This window comes from Cotesia glomerata, linkage group LG9 (assembly GCF_020080835.1).
Source record: "Cotesia glomerata isolate CgM1 linkage group LG9, MPM_Cglom_v2.3, whole genome shotgun sequence".
NCBI lineage: Eukaryota > Metazoa > Arthropoda > Insecta > Hymenoptera > Braconidae > Cotesia > Cotesia glomerata.
The window spans coordinates 1,681,187-1,706,113 of NC_058166.1; the positions used below are offsets into that span (position 1 = coordinate 1,681,187).

Below are 24,927 nucleotides of genomic sequence, written 5' to 3' on the forward strand. Positions count from 1 at the left end.
GGTACCAGGGTCTCCTTCAGTTTTTCCCATGGCGTCTTGATCTTTTGGGGACCAGTGAACAGGTCTCTAAGTTCCTCTGAGAATGACTCTGGGTAGTCCTCCAGTGTTGGGAACTCTGGCAGGACCCAATTGTCGCAGGTCGGTGTGGGTGGAGCACTCGTCTGTGGTACTACTATTTGCACGTTCTTTGAGAACACACTGGAGTCTCGGATCTTCGGGCCTACCCGTTGGGGACTGCGTCTTGGACGTGGGCCCGGACGGTGATGTCTCTCTTTTTAGGTGCAACTGGTACACTCTCAACAGGTTCTACAGCTTCAACGGCGGTTTCAGCGGCAGGTTTTCTACTTTCTACAGCAGGTTCCACAGTGTCCATAGGCTCGACAGGTTCAGCAGCAGGTACCACATCATTAGCAGGTACCACAGGATCAACACTTTCAACACTGGCAGGTACAACAGGATCAGCGGGTGCAGCACGATCCACCATAGCAGTTTCAGCAACTGGGTCAACAACCGTTTCTGCAACTGGCTCAGCAACAGGTACAACCGGTTCAACCCTGGCAGGCTTCGTCTTCTGTGACGCAGCGATCAACTGGGGACTCCGCTTTTGACGTGGGCCCGGGTTGGTAGTTGTGTTGTGGTTTTCGTCCACATTGTTGGCACTGTCCGGTACCCTTCTTGGAGTCGGAGGAGTTTCCCGAGTGGGGCTGGCCCCAAAAAGGTCCTCCATTTGGCTGGCACTAGTTCCTGGCCTCCTGGCCAGTTTCAACGAACCGGTCGTGGCTGGTCTGATCAGCATTTTGGGCCTCTTGCGCTTAAACAGCCCGTGGCTGACTCTTTGCGGCTGAAGTTTGGGCACACTGGTCCCCATGCTGGGACTCACTGTCTCCGTGCTCGGCAACTTGACTGGTCTCCGATCAGGTCTCACAAAACCCGGGTTGGCCGGATCGTAAGGCTCTGGTGTTGCGATGTTTTCGGGACTAGGGCTCGATGATCTCGCTGTTTCTGGCAGGTGGTTGAGGACGAGGTGTGGCGGCTTCTGCAACATCTCCTCCAACAACCATAGTTCTTCTTCCATTGTGAATCGGGACTCCATCTCGGTTAAATCTAGATTATAATATAAATCACAATAAAATCTATTACGCTAGCGAGATCAGTTTTGACCCTTAAATATAAATACCGCTTTAATTTTTCGACAATATCTTTGTATTTCGTTTGATCTATTTTATTCATAACCCTGTATAGACATTTCGATTATAAGTAACAATTATCTGATTGGCTGCTATAACATTCGAGCAAATTTTTCAAACCAACCCAGTCTAAATCTGTCTAAAAAAAAAAATGTACTTGATTCTAAACGTTTACCTGGCGTCCGATATGATTGTTTATGATTTTCAGAAATTAAAAAAAATTTTGTTGTAAATTTAAAAATTAAAAAAAAATTTGGAACGTACTTGGTGTGCGTCATTGTGTATTTTAATTTTTTTAAAGTCTAGTAAATAGATTTTACGAATTTCATTAAAAGTAAAATATTTTGCAACCGCGTACACTAAATACGTTACAAAATTCTAAAATTATTTGTAAAACAAAAAAATTATAGGAATTATCTAATTAATTTTGAAGACAAAATTATATTTTGAACGATAATGATGAATTAAGAATTACAGAAATGGAAAAATTTGTAGGACACATTAATTTTTTTTCGGTTGGAGATTATATAAGCATAATTCGAGTCTCTTGCAGCGAGAATTTCTGACGACTCTGCACCACCTATTGGACATTTTCAGTACTATGCTTTTTAAAATTAATATAATACTTTAGAATTTTAAATGGTTGACGAATTAAAGAGTCAAAATAATTTAGAAGTGAAAATTTTTATTTAATTTAATATTTATAACCGTGTAGAAGAATTTCTGCTTATTATTCTTCAAAAAAATATATTTAAGCAATTGTTTTTTTATGCTTAAAAATTTTAAGTTAATACGATTTTTGATACCCAAAAAAAGATAACGTCATTCAAAGTTGTTGAACAAAAAAATAAGCCAACTCAAAATTTTATCGGTTTTGTTTGTTTCATTTCAATAATTTTTTTTTTTATCACGCTGATCTGCCGTGATTATTACGATAATAAATATTGTCTTCAAAAATTCCATCGGTCATAAGAAAAAAATTATAATTTCAAAGATTTATTACGTTTGAAAAATACATGGAATACACAGAATAAAAATAGCCAAAGTAATATCTAAGTCTTTCTATACCGAATGTTCAGAAATACAGAACATATTGAAAGAGTGAGTAAAAAATACATGCAGAAATACAAAAATACTCCAGAGACATTTCACAATTTTCCAATCAATTATATTATAAGCAGAACTGAAATTTAGAAATATAATTTTCTAAATGCAATATAATTTATATATTATTAAATCGAGAAATAGACTTAAAGTTGAACCACTTCATCAATGTATTGAGGTTGTGTGAAATGCGTGTGTTTTAAGCCGCTATTGGCAATTATTGCTTGTTAATCATAATTTTGCGAATAATTCAGGAGCCGGCTGTTAATTTCATCAAAATAAATATCATTGCACTTATAGATAAATTTTTATTTTAAAAAACGCATATCATTTCATATCATTTTAATTATTCTTTTATATTTTTATTATTTATGTGAGATATTACAACTAATGTTGCAGATAAGACACAAGTATTACGCACGGTAATTATAGAAATTAAAATAACAAACTCTGTGAGACGCATAAATTATTTTTTTACTTGGAACTTATAATATTTAAGTCAACTCTTTGCTTGCGAGAAGTTTTAGCGCTCATGCGCCACCTGTCGGAATTTTTCGGAACTAATTTTGAGAAAAAATTGAGGAAGAAAAATTTAATAAATCAATCTTTAATGATCACATACTTCAATTTTTTTAAGTTACATGTAAAATAATTCAATTATTCTAATTATGAATTCATTGTTATATTAAATATTAATTACTTATTATTAGGGCCGGTAATTTAAAGAAGTAATGCATTAGTTTTCACAGCAAATAGAATAACTGAATTAAAACCATGGAGAACAGATGAGTCGATGAGTCAAAAAGTCTATCCAAATGTTTGAAAATAGTAAAAAATATGGCTGTAATTGGAGTTTGTGCACTACAAATATAAATATTTCTCTGCATTTTGTGCGTATCTAAGCATCAATATACATAGTAAAAAAACCTTGACTTTCAAAACGACCTAGCATACTGAAACACATTTTAAAAGAGCCGAATATGTTTCAAACATTTACCTAAAATCACTAATTTTTTCAAATTTATAATATTAATAATAAATATTATCGAATACGAAGAGAAAATTTTTAATTAAATTATCAATTTCCGACGTTATGAAAGCTATTCACATAACTAAAGTTACAAAATTACAAAGTCGCAAATTATTAGAAGGAAAAATAAAAAAATTACACGAATTATGTAATTATTTTAAAGACAAAATTATGTTTTAAATTTTAATCATCACTCAAAAAATATCTAAATGGAAAAAATTTGTAAGACACATTAATTTCTTCTCGACTAGAGAATATATAAGTATAATTCGAGTCTCTTGCAGCAAAAATTTTTGACGACTCTGCGCCACCTATTGGACATTTTCAGTACTATGATTTTTAAGTCTACCATAATACTTTATAATTTTAATTAGTTGACGAATTAGAGAGTTAAAATAATTCAGCAGTAGAAATTTTTATTTAATTTAATATTTATTACCATTCAAAAGTATTTTTAATTATTTAAAAAAAATACAATTAAGCAATTATGTTTTTTTATGCTTGAAAATTTTAACTCAATATGATTTTTGATAAAAAAAAAAAAAAGAAAATGCATTTTAAAGCTGTGAAACTTAGAAAAAGAGGACGATATTTTAATTTTATTGGTTTTTTTTTGTACAACAGAAACAATTTTTTTTATCACGCTAGAATAGTTGATGTATTATATTTTAATTTGAATTATCTGGATGCTGCAAAAAGATTAAAGGAAATTCTGAAATAAAAGAATTAGAAAATATTCATAAACAAAATATCATGTGGATATTCATTTTCATAAAAAATTAAAACTTTTTTTAAGACAAATAAATTATTCTTCGTTAGAACTTATAATATCTAAGTTAAGTTTCTTGCAGTAGAAATTTTAGACCACAATTCGCCACCTGTCGGAATTTTTTAGATCTAAAAAAATTATTAAATTGAGACAAACACTTTTTTTCTGTGTATATTTTTTAAAATTGTAATTTTTTTGAGGATTAAATTTTGATTAAAAAATTTGAATTCTAGAGAAATTGCTTTTTATTCCGTAGCAGTCACCATGAATAAATATTTTTAAATTGCAATTTAGTCAGTTAAAAACTCTTGATAAACCAAAAGCAAAGATGGAATCCCAAGTTAACTTAATTTTGAAAAATTTCTTCGATTGAATAATAAAAGTTTTAATATTTCTTTTATTTATTTTTATAAAAAAATCTACCCAAATTTACATTTCGGTCTAGAATTCTGGAGCAGAATTATTTCATTCATTTTTAATATAAATATCGTTTTAACAATTAGGAGCTAACTTATAATTGAAGGACAACGTAATTTGATTGAAAATAGATTTTCATTTTGCTAAAAATATTTATTTTTAACTTGTAAGTAAATTTATGAAAATTCTGTCACATTGGAAAATATTAAAAAAAAAAATGAAAACCAATTTCTGCATTATTTATGTATATAAGCTAAGAAATTTAATTCTGGATTATTTTCTGATCTCTCAACCTTAATTTCTCTTCGGACAGCGATAAAAAGTTTGAAAAACTGACATAGAACAGAAAATAGAAAAACAGACAATAGAACACCATCGTAATTTTTTTTTTTTTTCATATTCGACTTCCAGAGACAAAGAATATGTGGCAACAAAGAAAAGCTGAACAAAAAAGTCAGTCTAACGAATTAAAATCAAAACTAAAAATTAAAAAACAATCCATTTGGTTTTAGAATAAATTTTTATTTACTAAAAATATTTATTAATTATAGTTAATTAATGTATTATTAATGCTAACATTAGAAACATAATTGTAAATCATTTTATAGGTCGATAAATCACAATTACTCTCCAATTTAAGGAAAGTGATTGAAATTTTTTGACAAGCGGAATAATTGTTTTTCTAATTTTTTGTAAGCTTTTTTTTTAATGGAAAAAATTTAATCCAAAATTGTATTTTTAATAACAATATTAACCTAAAACACATTTTTTGTAGTTAAACAATGACTATAATAATTTCTTCAATGATTTGAAGTTATAAAATCTGACTGAAGTATCTTGCAGCGAGAATTTTCGGCGACCATGCGCCACCTGTCGGAATTTTTCGATATTAATTTTTTAAATTTTATTATGCAAATTTTTCGAAGTTGTAACAAAAACTCTGCCAATGAAAATATGAATTAGAACTTATTTAATGATTTGTATAACGAGGGACTTTTTCAACAATTAAGAAAAATTACAAAGAAACACTCTAACAGGCCGCTTTGAACACAACTTGTAAAATTAATTTTTTTTGTTGAAATTAAATTTTTAAAATTAATTATTTTGATTTTTCTGTCTTTGACAGAATATATTTCATATTGTTAAATATTAATGTTAGGTTAGAAATTATAAATTATTGGAAAACAACTACAAAAACTATCAAAGTGGAAATTATTCCAATCAAAAAGTGCGCTGCAGACAATTAATAAATTACGTATGACCATCATGGACCAAAAAAAATTTCTAACGTATCCAAGGGAGCTTGTCATAATATTCTCATATCCCTGTAAGTAAACATATAAGGCTGAATAGTAAAAAAAAAAATTCAAAATTTTTCTAAGAATTTATTTTGATGTGCTATAAAATTTTATTGGATAGCTATTCTATAGCCTCAAGATAATGATTAACTAAATAAGACAAATTTTTTGATGATTAGAAGTTAAAAAATCCGAGTTGAGCGTCTTGCAGCGAGAATTTTAAAAGATCATGCGCCACCTGTTGGTGATTTTTGGTACTAAATTCAAAATTAAGGTTAATACTTAGAAACTAGTTGAATATTACAGAGAAAGGATAAAATTGAGTTAGATTAAAAACTTTTAGTAAATTTACTATTAATAAATTAATTTTAGTAATAAAAATTGAAAAAAACATTTTTTTAATATTATTGTTGAATTTTTTATTGTCTAAATATTCAAATAAATTTATGAATAAGCAAAGTGGTAAAAATATTACTAAATCACAATAGTGATGGTTTATTGAATAATAAAAATAAATTATGGTATATCTTTATGAAATTTATGACGAATTTTTGTAAAATAGTAGGTTTATAATTTTATTTTTGTTAAATCATTTATAAGTTGTTTGTATTACCCGCGTGATAAAAAATAATCCTGATAATTTTCTTCTTAATTTTTTTCATTTTTTTTATTGTTCATTTACAGAACGGAAAAAAGAGCACCTATTTCAACAATTTAACAATTTTGAAGTATAAGTGAAAAAGAAAGATAACTAAAAAAGAAATGTCTTATCTGAATAAAAAGTCTTTTCGGAAAAAAAGAAATTTACAAACAGAGGAAAAAGAATTCAACTGAAAAGAATCATATAAATGAGAAGATTTTAAGAAAAACGACGGCTGATTTCGATTGTTGACAAGACCTGAACCGGAAGCTCGTGAGGAATAAAAGAGTCGAAAATAAAATAAAAAATGGAGTCAGAAAAATTTAATAAATTAATCTGTAAAGATCAATTTTTTTTCAATTAATATGTGAGATATAACAATTATTAAAATAATAAATCCTCTTATATATTAATTGGAGTCAGGAAAAAAAGCAATTAAATTATTCATTTTCAGAGCAATCGAAGAGAAATATTTCAACAAAATCTTATCACGCCCGCAACACAGAATAAAAGTCACGAGTTAGAAACGAAATAAAAAAAAGTTTCGATCCAAAATTATAAAAGTAGTACAAAATATTTCTGCAATTATAGATTTAGAACTGAAAAGGGAATATACCTGTAACTATTTCATATTTAACACCAAAAACCGTAGCTGGCATAACAGAAAATTGAGACGACCAAGAACACTAAAAAAAAAAAACATGATAATAGATCTATAGATGTCTTTAACAATTACATAAAATCACTCATTTTTTAGAATAATTCTATTTTAACTGACTAACATGCAATCCATCACTTTAGAAGTTCTAAAAGCTTTTCATACAACGGAAAATATTAAACTTTACATTACCAATTATTTGTAGAATAAAATAATTATAAAAATTGATTAATTTCGCAGACAAAATTATATTTTAGACTCGAATAATGAATCAAAAATTATAGAAATGGTAAACTTTGTGAGACACATTTATTTTCTTCCGGTTAGAGGTTATATAAGTATAACTCGAGTCTCTTGCAGCGAGAATTTCTGACGACTCTGCGCCACCTATCGGACATTTTCAATACTATGTTTTTAAATTTTAATATAATACTTTAGAATTTTAAATGTTTCCAGTAAAGTCGCGTAATGGGAGACTAATTATAACATTTAATTTATTATTTTAAAACTTCCTTATTCACTGGACCAACTTTTACTTTTTTCATCCTTCTTTTTTTTTATTTATTTATTTTTTTATTATTGTTTTCATGATACTAAACTTCAGTAGCTGTGCAACAGTAACTGTAATTGTGATAAATAATTAACATAAAGATAAATATTATGCTACTGCGGCAGAAATTTAAAATAATTTAGCAGTGAAAAATTTTTTTTAATTTAATATTCATTACTATGTCGAAAAATTTCTGCTTATTATTTTTCAAAAAAATATATTTAAGCAATTATGTTTTTTTAATACTTGAAAATTTTAGCTTAATATTATTTTTGAAACCCAAAAAAAGAAAATGCGATTCAAAGCTGTTAAACAAAAAAATAATAAAAGAAGTCAAAATTTTATCAGCTTTTTTTTATTTCCACTGCAATATTTTTTTTTTATTACGCTGGAACAGTTGATGCATTATTAAAATTTAATTTAAATTATCAAGATGCTGTGAAAAGATTAAACAAAATACGAGGAAATAAATTAGAAAATATTGTGAGAAAAATATCTTGAAGATATTAATTTTCAAAAAAAAATTATTATAAGTATATAACGGTACTACCATAATTTACTGTAATTAATATTATCTTGAAAAAGTTTGAAAACCAGAATAACAAAATTATTATTTTAAAGATTTATTAAGTTTAAAAAATAGATGGAATACACAGAAATTACCGAACAGAAATAACCGAAATAAAATCTAAGTTATAAACCGAATTTTCGGAAATATAGAACACATTGAAGGAATAAGTAAGAATTTATACAAAAAAACAAAAAGACTTCAGATACGTTTAACAATTTTTTAGTATCAACATTTATAAGCACAAAACTGAATTAAGAAATATAATATACTAAATGCAATATAATTTATATATTATTGAATTGAAAAAAGACTCAATGTTAAACCACTTCATCAATGTTTTAGGGATGTATGAAACGCGTGTGTTTCGAGCCGCTACTAGCCATTGTCGTCACAATTTTATGAATAATTCAGGACCTGGTTGTTAATTTCATCAGAAATAAAATTCAATACTTCAAGATGTAATTTATTGTATAAAAATATGTAATTTGGACATAAGTTCTCTAAAGAGACGATATTTGATTTCATTTTAATTGTTTTTATCATTTATGTAAGATATTATGACCAATGCCGCAGATAAGACACAAGTAGTACGCACGGTAACTGTAGAAATTAAATTAACAAACTCTGTAAGGCACATAAATTTTTTTTTTAGTTGGAACATAATATTGGAGTCAACTCTTTGCTTGCGAGAAGTTTTAGCGCTCATGCGCCACCTGTTGAAAATGTTTGGAACTAATTTTACAAATTCCGTCGATACTATTTAAATTTGTAAAACATACTTCCTAATTTAGTGATCGATTTTGAAAATGAAGATTTTTTTGTTAATATTATAAACAAAGTGGAACCGTCTATATATATTGTGTACATTTATTCCACTAGAGGCGCGAACGCATGATATGTACTTCTTAAAGCAACAGAATTAATTTTGGGATAAAAGAAATTTTTTATCAAGAAAAAAAATTTTTCTTTCGCTCGAGAAAATAATTAGGAAGAAATATATTTTCTTAATTCAAGTAAATCTTTTTTTTTTTGTGTATATTTTTTCTAATTGTAATTTTTTTGAAAATTAATTTAGTTTTTATAAATCGAAACCAGAAATATCGAACGCATTAACAAAAGAAATAAAGAAATACATTAAGACTGTAAATGAAAGTAATTTTTAGCAATTGTTTTACAATTATGATGACAGTTTGAAATTTATAATTCGATCTTTCAAACATAAAAATATTTTATGTATTATTGAATTTAGGAAATAAAACTGGAAGAAAGAAAACTTGATCTACGTTACGTTACTGGACTAATCGCACGTGTTTTGTACTGCCATTAACAATTTAATTATTTTTATTAACAACAATTTTGTGAATACTTCAAGACTCGTCTGTTAATTTTAAGAAGCCAAGTATGCAAAGAAATAAATTTTTGTTTCAAAAAATTAGTAACGACATAAATTTTTCATATCATCTTAATTAATTTTTTAATAATATTATTAATCTGTGATTTTATAACTTAAATTGATGATCCCGCAGGTTAGACACAAGTTATACACACGGTAATTGTAGAAATTAAAATGACAAACTTTGTAAGACACATAAATTATTTTTTAGTTCAAACTAATAATATTTGAGTCTCTTCTTTGCTTGCGAGAAATTTTAGTGATCATGCGCCACCTATCGGAGAATTTTGGAACTAAATTTATAAAATTCGTCAATGTGATCTAAGTTATCAATTTTGAATATGATAATTTTTTTTTAAATTATAATAAAAAAATTATATTTTTATGATTTTTAATTCATTTAAAGACTTACACATTTTCGAAGAATTCCAATTTATTTATAATAATATTGAGTGATGACTAAAAATGGTCTTAAGCGAAAATTAAAAAAAAAAATAATATTATAACGAAATTATTTTTTTAAACGATGACATTTAAATATTTGATTTTATATGTAACAGTCGCATATAAATGAAATGAAGCAAATTAACAGACACACTTTTCGATCCATGAATTATAATTTGTGTCTTTAATTATTAATGTTTTATTTTCTTCACTGGAACGATAAACGTAAAAATAAGGATTATGGTTTGTTTATGAAGCTCAGAAAAGAAATTCAATAAGCTTAGTCAACCCAAATTAATTTTATATGAAGAATTTGTCACTTAAACGATTTTAATAAGGATAACTATACTCAAATTTTATTTTTGTAAGTAATCTGTTGAATAAAAAAAAATGTGTCTTCAAAAAAATTCAATAACTAACCTAGATTTAAAAAAAAATTTCCTCTGAACCAAAATAAAACTGAAATTTTTTCGGGATACAAAGATTTAACTAAGATACATTTATTTATAATAATCTAATTATAGAATCAGTAGAAAAAATATAGTGATACAATTTTTACAAAAAGGACAATTTTTATAAAACTAATAAATTATTTTTTGTTAGAACTTATAATATCTGAGTTAAGTTTCTTGCAGTGAAAATTTCAGACCACAATTCGCCACCTGTCGGAATTTTTTAGAACTTAAAATAAAAAATAATTAAATTTAAATAAATCCTTTATTAAATTATCCAATATTTTAATTTTAAGACATTGAAGAATATAAAATAAATTTTTTGATTATTGATAATAGTTAAACAATTACATTACTTATTTTAATTGTACAAAAAACGGTATTTTTTCTTATTTTAGCCAAAAATTTATGACAATAAATACTTAAAAAATAAGTGAATTGTTGAGCACTTAGGTATGGAGGTAGCGGGAAGTTGCAGGGATGGCCTTTAGGGTCAACCGTTTTCCTAATTTTTTTTAAGTTATTTTTTTTCTCGGTTGGAAATATAATTAATTACGTACATAATTAATTAATTTCAATTTTTAAAAAATTTATAAAATTATTTAATGAAATGTTTTTTTTTTTTTAATTCAAAATAACGTTAGAAGTGTCAGTAACTGGGTCTTTTACCTTAATTAATTAATTTCAGAAAATTTCTTTTAATTTTTTAGAAAAATTACTGTTAATTCTGGTATTTTAATTTTTGTAGACAAGCAACAAAATATGCACTTATTAAAATTTCAACTAGAATATTCAAATTTATCGAAATTTTTTTGAACTACTAATAGAAAATTTTTCTCTTACGATAAAAAACCGTTCACTGAAGCTAAAATTATTTTGATTCAATTCTTTCTCAAAATTTCACTAAATCATCCATACAATTACGGAAGTGTCAGATAAATAACTTCTTTTTTTTTATTTTTAGATGCAAAAAATAAGTTGCTGATATAGAAAGAGTGTTAGAAGACATATCAGTACTAAATTTTTGAACAAATTCGATATCATATGTTCACTAAAATACTAAAAGTAAGGTTTGATCTCTCATTAGGACAATTCTCAATTTTGCTTTTTGTTGTGACGTAACACCCAAAATGTATTTAAATGAATGAATTAATTCTTTTCTAAAAAAAAAACTAGATCAGTAGGTTAGGCAAATTTAAAACTTGGGCCGACATGGGTCAGTTCACATCAATAATCCAATAGAAAGTCATAATTGTGAAGAAAGATGCTTTTTCGTAAAAATGCAGTTCTCATAAATATGGAAAAATACTTTGCCACCGAAAATGTGTATGGGATATTATTCAATGGTCCCAATTGGCAAGGACATTTCCAACAGAAAGCTCGTAAATCATGTGACTCATCTCTGGGACGTCGAAAATTTTATTTTAGTATTTAGTAAACGTACACTATAAAATGCTAAAAATCAAATTCGTTTAATGCAACATGACGAAAGAAAAAAGAAGTAATTAAAATTTTTTAAAAAATTTATTATTCTCAGTAAAAAAAATTTTACTGAATATCAAAAAGTAATTCTGTAAACTCAAAAGACAATGTCTAACTCTGTATGACAAATAAATTTTTCGTTGATTGGAACTTAAAACATCTGAGTCAAGTGTCTTCCAGCGAGAATTTTAGGAGACAATGCGCTACCTGTTGGTGATTTTTGGTACTAAATTCAAAATAAAGGTTAAAACTTATAAATTTGTTAAAAATTGTAGAAAAAGGATAAAATTTAGTAGATTAATGATTGATAAAATAACTTTAGTAAAAAAAAATCTAGAGATCTCTTCTTAATATTTCAATTAGATTTTTTACTGTATATCCGAAGAAATTTACAAATGAACAACAAAAATATATCTGAATCATAATAGTGATCGTTTGTTTAATAATAAAAATAAATAGTATATTTATATGAGATTTATAGATGATTGTTTTCGTAAAACAGTGATTGGAGGTTGCTAATTAATTTTTATTAGATCTTTTACAAATTATTTATTTTAAATACGTGATCTGGAATGATTCTAATGATTTATTTTTACAAAAAAGCCAGTTTTACAAAAGAGTACAAAAGATTTGAGAAAGAAAAATTCAATTAATACCTCGTATGTTTACATACAATATTTTTAACTTCCCGCTAAGAAAATCGAAGATTTTCAAAAATCGGGAAGTTATTGTTTTCACCCTGTTTTGCAAAAATCGAGTTTTCATCAGATCTCGACGTTTGAAGGTCACAGGAAGCTTCCCTGACTATTCCCGCGAGGTTGTCACGGTGTCTGTATGTATGTATGTGTGAAAGTATGTGATCCGCTTATAACTTTTGAACGGCTTGACCGATTTCATCGCGGTTGGTGCCATTTGAAAGGACTTGACCAAACATAGATTTTGAAAACTATTTGGATCGATTCAGATCAATAGATTTTGAGAAATCTTAAAAAAACTGAAAAAAAAATTTTTTTCAAATGTGGTTTTTTTGGAATAACTTTTAAACGGCTTAAAGGTTCAATTCCAAAAACTAATCAGCTCTTAGCCTCAAAAAACCACGTTGATCGCCACCAGTCCGGTCAAAATCGGTTGATTCGTTCGAGAGATATCGTGAACGAAAGAAAAACGAAAAAAGTGTTTTTTCGGAATAACTCCAAATTTTCTAGCGCGATCAATTCAAAATTTGAGATTCTTCATGAGGCTTAAAAAACTGCGTCGAATGCTTCTAACCGCGTAAAAATCGGTTTATTCATTCAAAAGTTATTGCGGTTTAAAAATTCAAAAAATAGTGTCTTATCAAATCTCTATCAGACTTTTGAGCTCGAAGAGCTTAAAAGCATAGGAAAGTAATCTCTTTGAGCTCGGAGAGCTCAAAATAACCCATAAATTGTATTTTTGAGCTCGAAGAGCTCAAAAACGTCATTGGTGCAATTTTAAGCGCCTAAGTATGGAATTAGCGGGAAGTTGCGGGGATGGCCAGCCATAATTTGTAGCTAAATTTGTCATTAAAGACAAATATGGGAACTGGGGAAATAAAGGATAAAGGGGGGAGGAGGGACCTTACTCAGTAGGAATTTTTCGGTAACCGAAAAAATAATTCAGACAGCCCAGACCGGGACTCGAACCCGGATCGTTTGGTTACGCGCCAAAGGCTCTACCAGTTAAGCTATCCGAGACATTGTCCGTAACTACCATTCCGTCACCTAATAAGACCTACCGAGTAATAAACACCACCGTCCATCTTACGGTAAAGAGCCATAATTTATAGCTAAATTTGTCATTAAAGACAAATTTGGGAACTGGGGAAATAAAGGATAAAGGGGGGAGGAGGGACCTTACTCAGTAGGAATTTTTCGGTAACCGAAAAAATAATTCAGACAGCCCAGACCGGGCCATCAGGGTCAACCGTTTTCCTAATTTTTTTTTTTTTAAGTTACATATAAAATATTAAAATTTTTCAATTTATGAATCTATTTGTATATCAATTATTAATAATTTATTATTAGAGCCAGAAATTAAATTAAGTAATTTATTAGTCTTCATAGTAATAAATCGAAATATCTTACCAAACTCTGATTATGTCCACAACATTAAATTTAAACCATCCAAAAAAAATAATTGATTATGCAAAAAGTCTATCCAGAAGTTCAAAAGTAGTGAAAAATATATTTATAATTAGAGATTGAGGATGAAATGAAAATGTATATGAAATTAATTTCTATGCAAGCAATAAAATACAAAATAAAAACTAAATATGAAGTTCAAGACGATCAAAGTGATGATGAAGTCATTCGCATTAGTCGCTTTGAGAGCGAACATCAATATATTCTATAGCACTTTATACAGCAAAATATATGCTTATTTACACGTGCTTAAAGCGTGAATTTACAGTAAAAGTATTACGTTTTAAAATAGTCGTGTACATTTTCTTCATCTGCATGAAATCACTGATTTTTCAGATGAATTATATTAATAATATTTTAACAGATTACAAAAAAGAAAACATGTAATCAAATTATTAAATTTTGAAGTTATAAAAGCTTTTCACTCGTCTGCCAAAAATCAAAAATTAACAAATTACTTGTAAAAAAAAGTTACAAGAATTATCTGATTATTTTAAAGTCAAAATTATATTCTAAATTTTGATGATGAATCGAAAATTTCTGTAAAATGGAGAATTTTGTAAGACACATTAATTTTCTTCCCGTTGGAGATTATATAAGTATAACTCGAGTCTCTTGCAGCGAGAATTTTATACGACTATGCGCCACCTGTTGGTGATTTTTGGTACTAAATTCAAAATTAAGGTTAATAGAAATTTGTTAAATATGACAGAAAAAGGATAAAATTGAGTTAGTAGTTGATTATTGAATAATAAATTAATTTTGGTAAGAAAAATTCAACGAGACTTTTTTTTAATATTTAAATTAGATTTTTGACTGTTTATTTAAAGAAATAATTTCTTTAATAATAAAAATAAATTATGGTATATTTTTTATGAGATTTATGAATTATTGTTTTTGTAAAATAGTAATTGCAGGTTGCTAGTTATTTTTTATCAGTAATTTAATAAATCTTTTACATTAAACTCGTGATTTAAAATGATTTTAATTACACGTAAATAAAATTTTTTTTAAATTTATTTCCAGACAGAGGAAAAAAAGTTCGACTAAAAAAATTACACGAATACAAATTGTAGAATATCTTTACAAAAAAAATAAATGATTTCGATGATGGACAAGAAAGATCCTCACGTGAAGATATATGATCAATAAAAGAGTTGAAAAAACAAAACTAAAAAAGAAAAATTTTTATAAATGAATTTTTAACGATCACATCAATTTTTTAAAGTTACACGTAAAATATTACAATTATTATTATTATATTATTCAAGAATGATAAATCAATTTTTAAAGTAATTTGACCCAAAAATTCCATTAGTTGATTTATTTATTTTCAAAGCAAAAGCAGTAAAATATTTTACTGAATTAAAAGTATGAGTAAGACACGAATTGAAAAAAAAGTCAATCCAAATGTAGAAAATTGAAAGAAAATGTAGCTATAATTGGAGATTTAGAACTAAAAGGGAATATATTTGATACTATTTTGTATTTTAAAAAGCGGAGCTGAAAGAACAGAGAATTAAAGACGACCAAGATATTTTTGAGATTAATTATATTTCCACCGATTATGAAGAAGCAAATATGTAATCAAATCAGCATTGTAGATGTTTAAAGTATAAATTTACATTTACTAAATATGTATGAAATAAAAAAAATTGTTAAGTTAATTTTGAAGACAGAATTATATTTGAAACAATAATAAGCAATTAAAAATAACAGAAATGGAAAAAATTTGTAGGTTACGTAAATTTTTTTTCGGTTGGAGATTATATAACTATAACTCGAGTCTCTAGCAGCGAGAATTTCTGAAGACTCTGCGCCACCTAGTGGACATTTTCAGTACTATGATTTTTAAAATTAATATAATACTTTAGAACTTTTAATGGTTGACGAATTAGGGAGTCAAAATAATTAGCAGCGAAAATTTTTTATTTTATTTAATATTTATTACCACACTGAAAGAAAAATATGGTCAACTGAACTAGGAAAATCTAGTTAAATAGCATCACCACTATTTAATTGCAGTTTTTCTACCTAAAATTATTTATTATATTGAACCCCAATAAATAGTTACTTAAACTATTTTCAGTTAAATATCAGCTTAATAGCCATCTTGATTAACTTTAACTTAGAAAACAGAAAAAATAATTCGGATAGCTCGGACCGGGAATCGAACCCGGATCTTTTGGTTACAAACTAAGAGTTCTTCCAGTTTAGCTATCTGAGATGTTGTCCGTAAAAACCTTTCAGTCACCTAATAACTTTTTGTTTAACACGATAACAAAAACATATTTATTAAAATATAGTCGATATACCTATGTATCAATAGTTACTTAAACTAATGCATAGTTTGAGTAACTACAAAAAAAAAAAATTCAGAAAACTATATTTTCATAATTGTAATGTTATGATTCAGTTAACTATGCACTTTTCTCTCAGTGCATGTAGAATTTCTGCTTATTATTTAAAACAAAAAATACAATTAAAGAAATTATGTTTTTTTTATCCTTGAAAATTTTAACTTAATATGATTTTTAATACCCAAAAAAAGATCACGACATTCAAAGCTGTTGGACAAAAAAATAAGAGAAAGCCTTAAAATTTTATCAGCTTTGTTTGCTTGATTTTATAAATTTTTTTTTTTCACGCTCATATATTGTTATAATTTAATTTGAAGTATTGTATGCTGCAAAATGGATTAACAAAATACTGTTGAAAAATTAAAAAAAATTCCAGAAAAAATCATGTAATGATTAGATTTCAAAAAAATACTTAATTAAAAGTTACTGCCGTCGTTTACGATAATAAATATGGTCTTGAATAATTCCATCTATCACAAAAAAAAATTATAAAATTAAAGATTTATTACATTTGAAAAATCTATGGAATACAAGTAATATCTAAGTCTTTATACCGAATGTCCAGAAATACAGAACATATTGAAAGAAGAAGTAAAAAAACATATAGAAATACGAAAAGACGCCAGAGTCCTTTAATAATTTTCCAATAAATTATAAGCACAGAACTGAAATTTAGAAATATAATTATCTAAATGCAATGGAATTTAAATATTATTTAATTGAAAAATAGACTTAAAATTAAACCACCATCAATGTATTAGATTGCATGAAATGCGTGTTTTGAGCCGCTATTGGAAATTATCGCTTATTGATATTAATTTTACGGATAATTCAGGAGCCGGCTGTTAATTTTATCTAGAAAAATATCAATTCACTTATAAGTAAATTTTTGTTTTAAAAAACGCAGTGATGTCGTAAGTTCTTTAAACAGATTATATTTCATATCATCATAATTTTTTTATGCCGCAGATAAGACACAAGTAGTACGCATGGTAATTGTAGAAATTAAAATAACAAACTCTGTAAGACACATAAATTTTTTTCTTAGTTGGAACTAATAATATTTGAGTCAACTCTTTGCTTGCGAGAAATTTAGCGCTCATGCGCCGCCTGTCGGAATTTTTTAGAACTAGTTTCAAAAATTTTGTCAATACTTTCTAAATTTGTAAAAAATGAGTATAGTTCTAATTGAGTTATCAATTTTGAATATAAAAATTGCAATTATTCGATTTAAACAAAAATTTTATTGAGTTCAACATTCATTTTCCTTTCTTGAAATGTGCTTGTCATATCACTTTTATAAATAATATCATTGACAATTACGATTTAATGTAATAAAATATTACAATCTTGGTTTTTAGATGCTCTTAAATTATCGTTCTTATGCAAATAAATTTTATATTTTTCTCAACTGTAAATTTTGAGGATTAGATTTGGATTAAAACCAAAAAAAATAAAATTCGAATAAATATTTATTGCTTTTTATTTTGTAGTCAACTCTTTGCTTGCGAGAAGTTTTAGCGCTCGTGCGCCGCCTGTCGGAATATTTTGGAACTAATTTTGAGAAAAAATTGAGAAAGAAAAATTTAATGAATCAATCTTTAACGATCACATATTTCAATTTTTTTAAGTTACTTGTCAGATAATTCAATTATTTTAATTATGAATTCATTATTATATTTAATATTAATAACTTATTATTAGGGCCAGAAATTAAAAGGAGTGAAGCATTAGTTTACAGAGCAATCCGAATAATTGAATTAAAACGATGGAAATCTAATGAGCCGATGAGTCAAAAAGTTTATCCAAATGTTTAAAAATACTCAAAAATATATGTGTAATTAAATTTTATGCACTATAAGTAGAAATATTTATCTGCATTTTGTGCGTTTCTGAGGATCAATATACGAAGTAAAAAAAAAGCTCAGAGTTCAAAACTACCAAGTACATTCATCACTTTTAAAATAGCCGAATATGTTTTCAACAGTTACGTAAAATCACTAACTTTTCAAATTTATAATATTAATAACATATTAATCAATTACGAAAAAACAAACGTGCAATTAAATTATCAATTTCTGACGTTATAAAAGCTTTTCACGCGACTGGTTACGAAATTACAAACTCGCAAATTATTATAAAAATTAAAAACATTTCCAGACACTAAAGGAAATCGGTGATTTTTCCGATGGATGAATCTCCCAAGGAAAACATTACTAACGACCCACCAGAAGTAAGTAAAATTATTTTTTATTTTTCTTTTATCAGCCACTTGGAGAAAAAACTATATAATTAATTAATCTTTTACGATTACATTCTTCAATTTTCTTCAAATTTACATATAAAATACTTGAAATTATTAAAAATCATCAAATTTATAGCAAATAGCTCTTAATATCTGACTAGATTTTGACCACGCTGGTAACTTAAAACTACATGGTTAATTGAGGTCTCTCAATGTAAAAAAAACAATGTCTATTCAAAAGTATGGAAAAGAAAGAAAAATTATCTTCGATTGAAGATGTGTGCCATTACAGAATAAAATACGAAATAACTATTTATTTCCACCAGTTTCAAGAACTTTTGACGCATCCAAACCGACAACATTCTACAAATACTAATTATTTGTAAGACAAAAAAATTATAGGAATTATCTAATTAATTTTGAAGATAAAATTTTGGACTTTAATAATAAGCAAAAATTATAAAAATGGCAAATTTTGTAAGACACATTAATTCTTTCTCGGTCGGAGGTTATATAAATATAACTCGAGTCTCTTGCAGCGAGAATTTTTGACGACTCTGCGCCACCTATTAGACATTTTCAGTACTACGTTTTTAAAGTTATTTAGTTTCTTTTTTAAAATTCTTTAGAATTATTTTTTTTTTTATTATTCACGTGTTTTATTTTGATTTGTGACGTTACCAACTTTTTCTATGTAATTTTTTAATTATTTACAAAAAAAAAAAATAGAATGTTTTCTCAGAAAAACAATTTTTTAACATACATTATTTTGCTTGACTACTTTCATGTACTAGTTATGATAAGATTTTATAGTTTGTTATGATTGTAATAGAACACAAAAAAATTGGATTGTATTTATAAATTTATGTATATATTTTTCAGAGCCTGATGAAGACTCAATATACTGAGAAAAAGATTTAGTACGGAGTACTAAACTGATAAAGTAACAAAATTTTTATTCGTTTATTTGGAAGAAACAAAAAGTTTGGAAAATTCAAATGAGCATATCTTAAGCGCTCATGTCATACATAAATTATTTAGGTCATAACAAAAATTATTCGTTTTTAATTTGAATTTTCCCGCGAGTACAATCGAAAAAAATTAACTGTATCGAAACGGAATTATTTTGACACGCAATTTTCACAAGGGTTTTGATAAACTTCCTCAGGAATAAAACAAAAAAAAAATTAAATCGTAAAAGTGATTTTTGACAAAGTTATGGTGTTATCAAGCCCAGTGCTTCCGTGAATACCACACGGGAAAAAATTTCTGGGAAAATTTACGATACAACTATTGTAAAGCTGGACTATACTTTTATTACTCTTAATTATCAAATATTTTAGAAGAAAAAATACTATTTATTCATGAAAAAATACAATATTACTATTGTAAAAAGTAAGAGATGAAAATTTCCAATGCTGCCTCTGTATCTTTCCAATAGAACTATAGCAAATTTTACAATAGTTGAATTGGAATGTCTCTCAATTAGTGTGAGTGATGGCCGTGCACAGCGCTAGACTCCGAGTTTATGTAAATGTTAAAGGATATGAGTCTTAGTTTACCTTGGATAGCGTAAAGGGAGAGTTTCTGGCTGCCAACACAGAGTTCTGGGTTAGATTCCCAGATAGCACGAAAATTGTCGGTCTCTGTTTTCGATTACTGTGCAGGTACCTATTAGTCCAACCTTCTATCTCTCTCCCTCCCTTATATTTCTTTTAAAAATACCAACTGTGAATTTTTACAATAGTTGAATTGTAAAGTTCTCAAACACATATTGTATAATTTGCTCTATAGTATTCGACTTTTTAAGACTCTTGCTAGTCTTATTTGTTGGATAAAATTTACAATAGTAGATCGTAAAAATTACTAAATGAGAAGTATAGTCCACCGTTACTATTTTATTTAGTAAAAATTACAATAGTAAAATAGTAAAAACTCCTTCAATTTTCTTTCCGTGCACGCTCTTATTCATTTAATTCATCAGAAAAACGAGTTTTTTTTGAGAAATCTTATTTAATCGATAAGAAAATTTTTTTAACGTGTTCTGTAGTTAGTATTATTTATTTCAATATGCTTTTTATTCATAATTTTTTTCGTTTAAATTATGAAAATCACGTTTTAATCGAAATTACGAATTTTAGGCGAGAGTAGAGCATACCTGCGCGCTTCGCGCTTAAGGCATGCAATATTTTGTACCCTATAATATTATTTGTTACAGTTTAATAAATGATTTATTCATATGAACAAAGCCTTATTACATGGAAATAAATATTTAGTTCCACTAAATAATATTTGCCTTCTATTTATGTCTTTTCTCAGTGGAGCTTAGTTTACATTTTTTAATTTGTTTATTATTGATATGTTAAAAACTTGTTTTATTTTAAATTTTATAAATCTCTTAAACAAAAAAATATTATTTAATGAGATTCTTTTCTTTATAATATCTTATATTTTCACTTAAAATTATTTATTTTAATTATTTTTATTTATTTTAAGTAAAAAAGTTAGGTTACACGCTAAAATTAGTTAAATTAATTTCTTTGATACTGTACGGTGAACAAGGCCCAGTAGCAATTAACTCGCTTCTGGGGGACTCCCAAATTAAAGAGACGCACCTGTCCACCGCTAGTTCCCGCAAAATCGAACCGCCAATGGAAAATCAGCCTCTCGATCACGCCATGGATCGACCGCTTTATTGGCTGATCGCTCCCGCTAGACATGCGCAATAGCCTTCTTCCCCAAGTCAACGAGGAAGAAGACGAACTATTATTATTATCTTTCGCTTCCACGCTTTTAGTTGCAGCAAGTCGCCATTAATTCCGCTTTGCTTTCGCTTATTGTTAATTAACCGCATTTCGCTATTTTTATAATTTAAATTGCTTAAATTAACCGCTAATAATTCGCTCTAATTTGTTACAGATAAATTGTGTTATTTGTGCATTTATTTCACCGCTTTTACAGTGCCGGCAGAGTGTTCACCCACGTGTCAACCGGTATCGCTTGTGCTAACCACGCTTTGTATTATAAATCCGCTTTTATTTAAACAATCCGCTATTTAACATATTAAATATAACTTGTATTTAGTGTAAATAAATTTATAGTGTTAATTTTTAATAATATTTCCGTGTTTTAATTGAGATATCCAGACCTAAACCTGATCCCCGCTTTTCCGCTCTTTCAGCATTTTTCAGATACCAATAAACGATTTATTAAATACCAATAAATTAATTGTTATATATTTATTTATTTATTTATTTATTTATTTATTCAATTTAAATGTCAAGGCGAAAGCCAAATGGCAAAATTAATACATAGAGTAACATAAGTATTTGTAAATCTATAAACATTGTCGATATCAATATCAATATCAATATTCAGCATTATAGCTAATAAGTGATAGTATAAATATAAAATATAATAATAAAAGATGGAAAATCGTATGAAGGTGATATGAAAAAGATGATATTAAAATATGATAAGATAACATGTAAAATGACATGTAAAACACTCATTAATTAAAGTAATAAATTTTGTATATATATCTCAGTTTAAATTATAAATTAAGTAAACTATTTGCAGTCAATGGTTCTTAGGTTCTTTGGTCTCCCTGAGCTCAAGATCGTAGAAGAAATCGAACACTCTAGATTTAAATGCTTCAATGCTAAGTGAGTTTATGACTTCGAGTGGTATTTCACGCCAAAGACGTATTGATAATATGAGGCTTTAACTCATTTACTAAGGCTTCGAATTGTGGTGAATGAGCAGAGAGACTATTTATATTTAGGCTCAGAATATTGATAGATGACAAGATGTTAGTAGTTTTATACGGTAATTGCTAATTCAATTTAGCTAAATCAGCTTCAGAGCTTATCAAGAGCTTCAACGAATCATCATCTTTTTTAGCATAGACTTTGCCTTCAGAGGACCAGACATATTTGAAATTTCGTTGTTTTGCTTTAATTTTAGTGAGTTTCAGCAATTTATAAACATGCGTGTGTAGAAATTCGTTGATAAATACTTGTCGATCTTGATCAGTTTGAGTACCTGAATCAAAAATATTTTTGACAAGCAATTTCGGTGAACGACGTTTATTATTAATGATATGTTTACAAACTTCAGATGATTTTAAATGAATAACAAAGGATTTAGATAATGGTTTGGAGCTAGATCGACTTTGCTTTCTCTTTGAGTTGAATTCACAAATACTCAGTATATCAGTGATAAGATTAGCAACACCAAGCTTATTAAAGACTTTATGAACTATTTGTTCCGACGTTTGATCAGCAGCAGTAGTTTCAGAAATCCCAGATAGTAGAAGCTCGGATGACATCTGATAATTAGCCGCTTGTGGAGGAGTAGAAGTACCAGCAACAGAATTGAAAGCAGCTTGTAGCATAGTAATTGACGCAGCATCATCATCGCATTTTTGCGAATTTAAGTTTAATTTATTACTAATATCACTGATATCCTTCTGTACTACAGCTTGATTTTCCGTAATATCAGCAAGCGATTTGTTTACCATTGCAAAATTTTCTGATAGAGTTTTGATTTTAATGTTATTCAACTCAAGATTAGCAACCAAGCTTTTAATTTCTTGACAGTGATTGTCAAGATTTTTAGAGATAGTCTGAATACATTGACTATTATTGTACGACATATCAATTAGGAAATTTAATTTATCCTCTAGACTAAAACTTTCCCAATCAGGTTTATTTCCAGCAGAACTTGCTTCATTCTGATTTCCTGAAGTTGATGAATTTTCACTTTGATTTGTAGCATTGGTCATCTTGGAAGAGTTTGTTGTGGTTGGTGATATAAATACAAAATATACTACTGAATATTTATTTGGTGGAACTAAATGGGCTTTAAAAAATGTTTTAGTACCTATTACTAAATATTTATTAATGAAAGATTTGTTACTAAATCATTTAGTATCCGTTACTAAATCTTATTAATTAAATTAAACAGAACTAAACCCTTCTATCAGTGGAAAGAGTCGAACCGTCGCAATATTAAAAATAACATGATTTTTTAATTTGTCATTTATTAAGTCCAACTATCTACAATTTTTTTGTATTAATTCATGATTTTGGATGTGATAGAAAATTTAAATTCTTTAGAATTTTAAATGGTTGACGAATTAGGGAGTCAAAATAATTTAGCAGTGAAAATATTTAATTTAATATTCATTAACATAGAGCAGAATTTATGCTTATTATTTTTCAAAAAAAATACATTCAAGCATTTTTTTATGGTTGAAAATTTTACCTCAATATAATGGTTTTCAATCTCAAAAAAGTCAAGCTCTAAAATGTTAATTAAAATTGAAGCAAGGAATTAACATCGGTTTTTTTTTCCGTCGAAATAATTTTCAATTATCTCGCTTAAATAGTTAATGTATAATTATAATTACATTTCAATGATAAGTTTAGTACAAAAAGATTAAATGAAATACTGAAAGAAAAATATTTTTTTGATATCAACAATAACAAAAAATTATTATAATTTATGACAGTAGCATCGTCATTTACTTTAAAAAAATATTGACTTGACTATTTTGATTACAATAATGGAAAAATCAAAATTTTAATTACTTATTACGCTTGAAAAATTAATGGGATATAAAGAAAATAACGGAAGAAAAAAATTTTAAGTTTTCGTATACCGAATGCTCAAAAATTCAAGTACTTGAACATCCGAATAGAAAACACGAACAATTCTATTGCAATTATATTTAACAACGAAATTTAGAATTCAAATTTTCTAACATCAAAATAATTTATATATTATTGATTTTAAAAACTACAATTAAAGTTAGACCACTTAATGATTGTTTCACTGCTGTACGAAATGAGCGTGTTTAAAGCCGCCATTAATAAATATTCTATTTTATTGAAATTTTGTGATTAAATCGGGACCGAGCTGTTAATTTCAACAGAAAATACATCTAACCAAATCAATTATTGTTCCAAAAGCGGAATACATTCGTAAGTTTTTTAAACAGACGATATTGTATATGATCTTAATTAATTTATTGATAGTATTATTAATATGTGATTTTATGACTTAATTTAATAATGTCGCAGATTAGACACAAGTTATAAGTGCGGTAATTGTAGAAATTAAAATAACAAACTTTATAAGACACATAAATTGTTTTCTTAG

The 24,927-nt window shown here is 27.2% G+C and overlaps 1 protein-coding gene across 1 annotated transcript; it reads right to left on the reverse strand.

The window, feature by feature from the left end:
- Window positions 1-220: 220 nt before the first annotated feature.
- Window positions 221-1,075, reverse strand: LOC123271700 (protein STU1-like). Its single transcript, XM_044738089.1, has one exon. The coding sequence runs from the start codon at window positions 1,073-1,075 to the stop codon at window positions 221-223; it is 855 nt and encodes a 284-aa protein (XP_044594024.1).
- Between the last annotated feature and the right edge of the window lie 23,852 nt (window positions 1,076-24,927).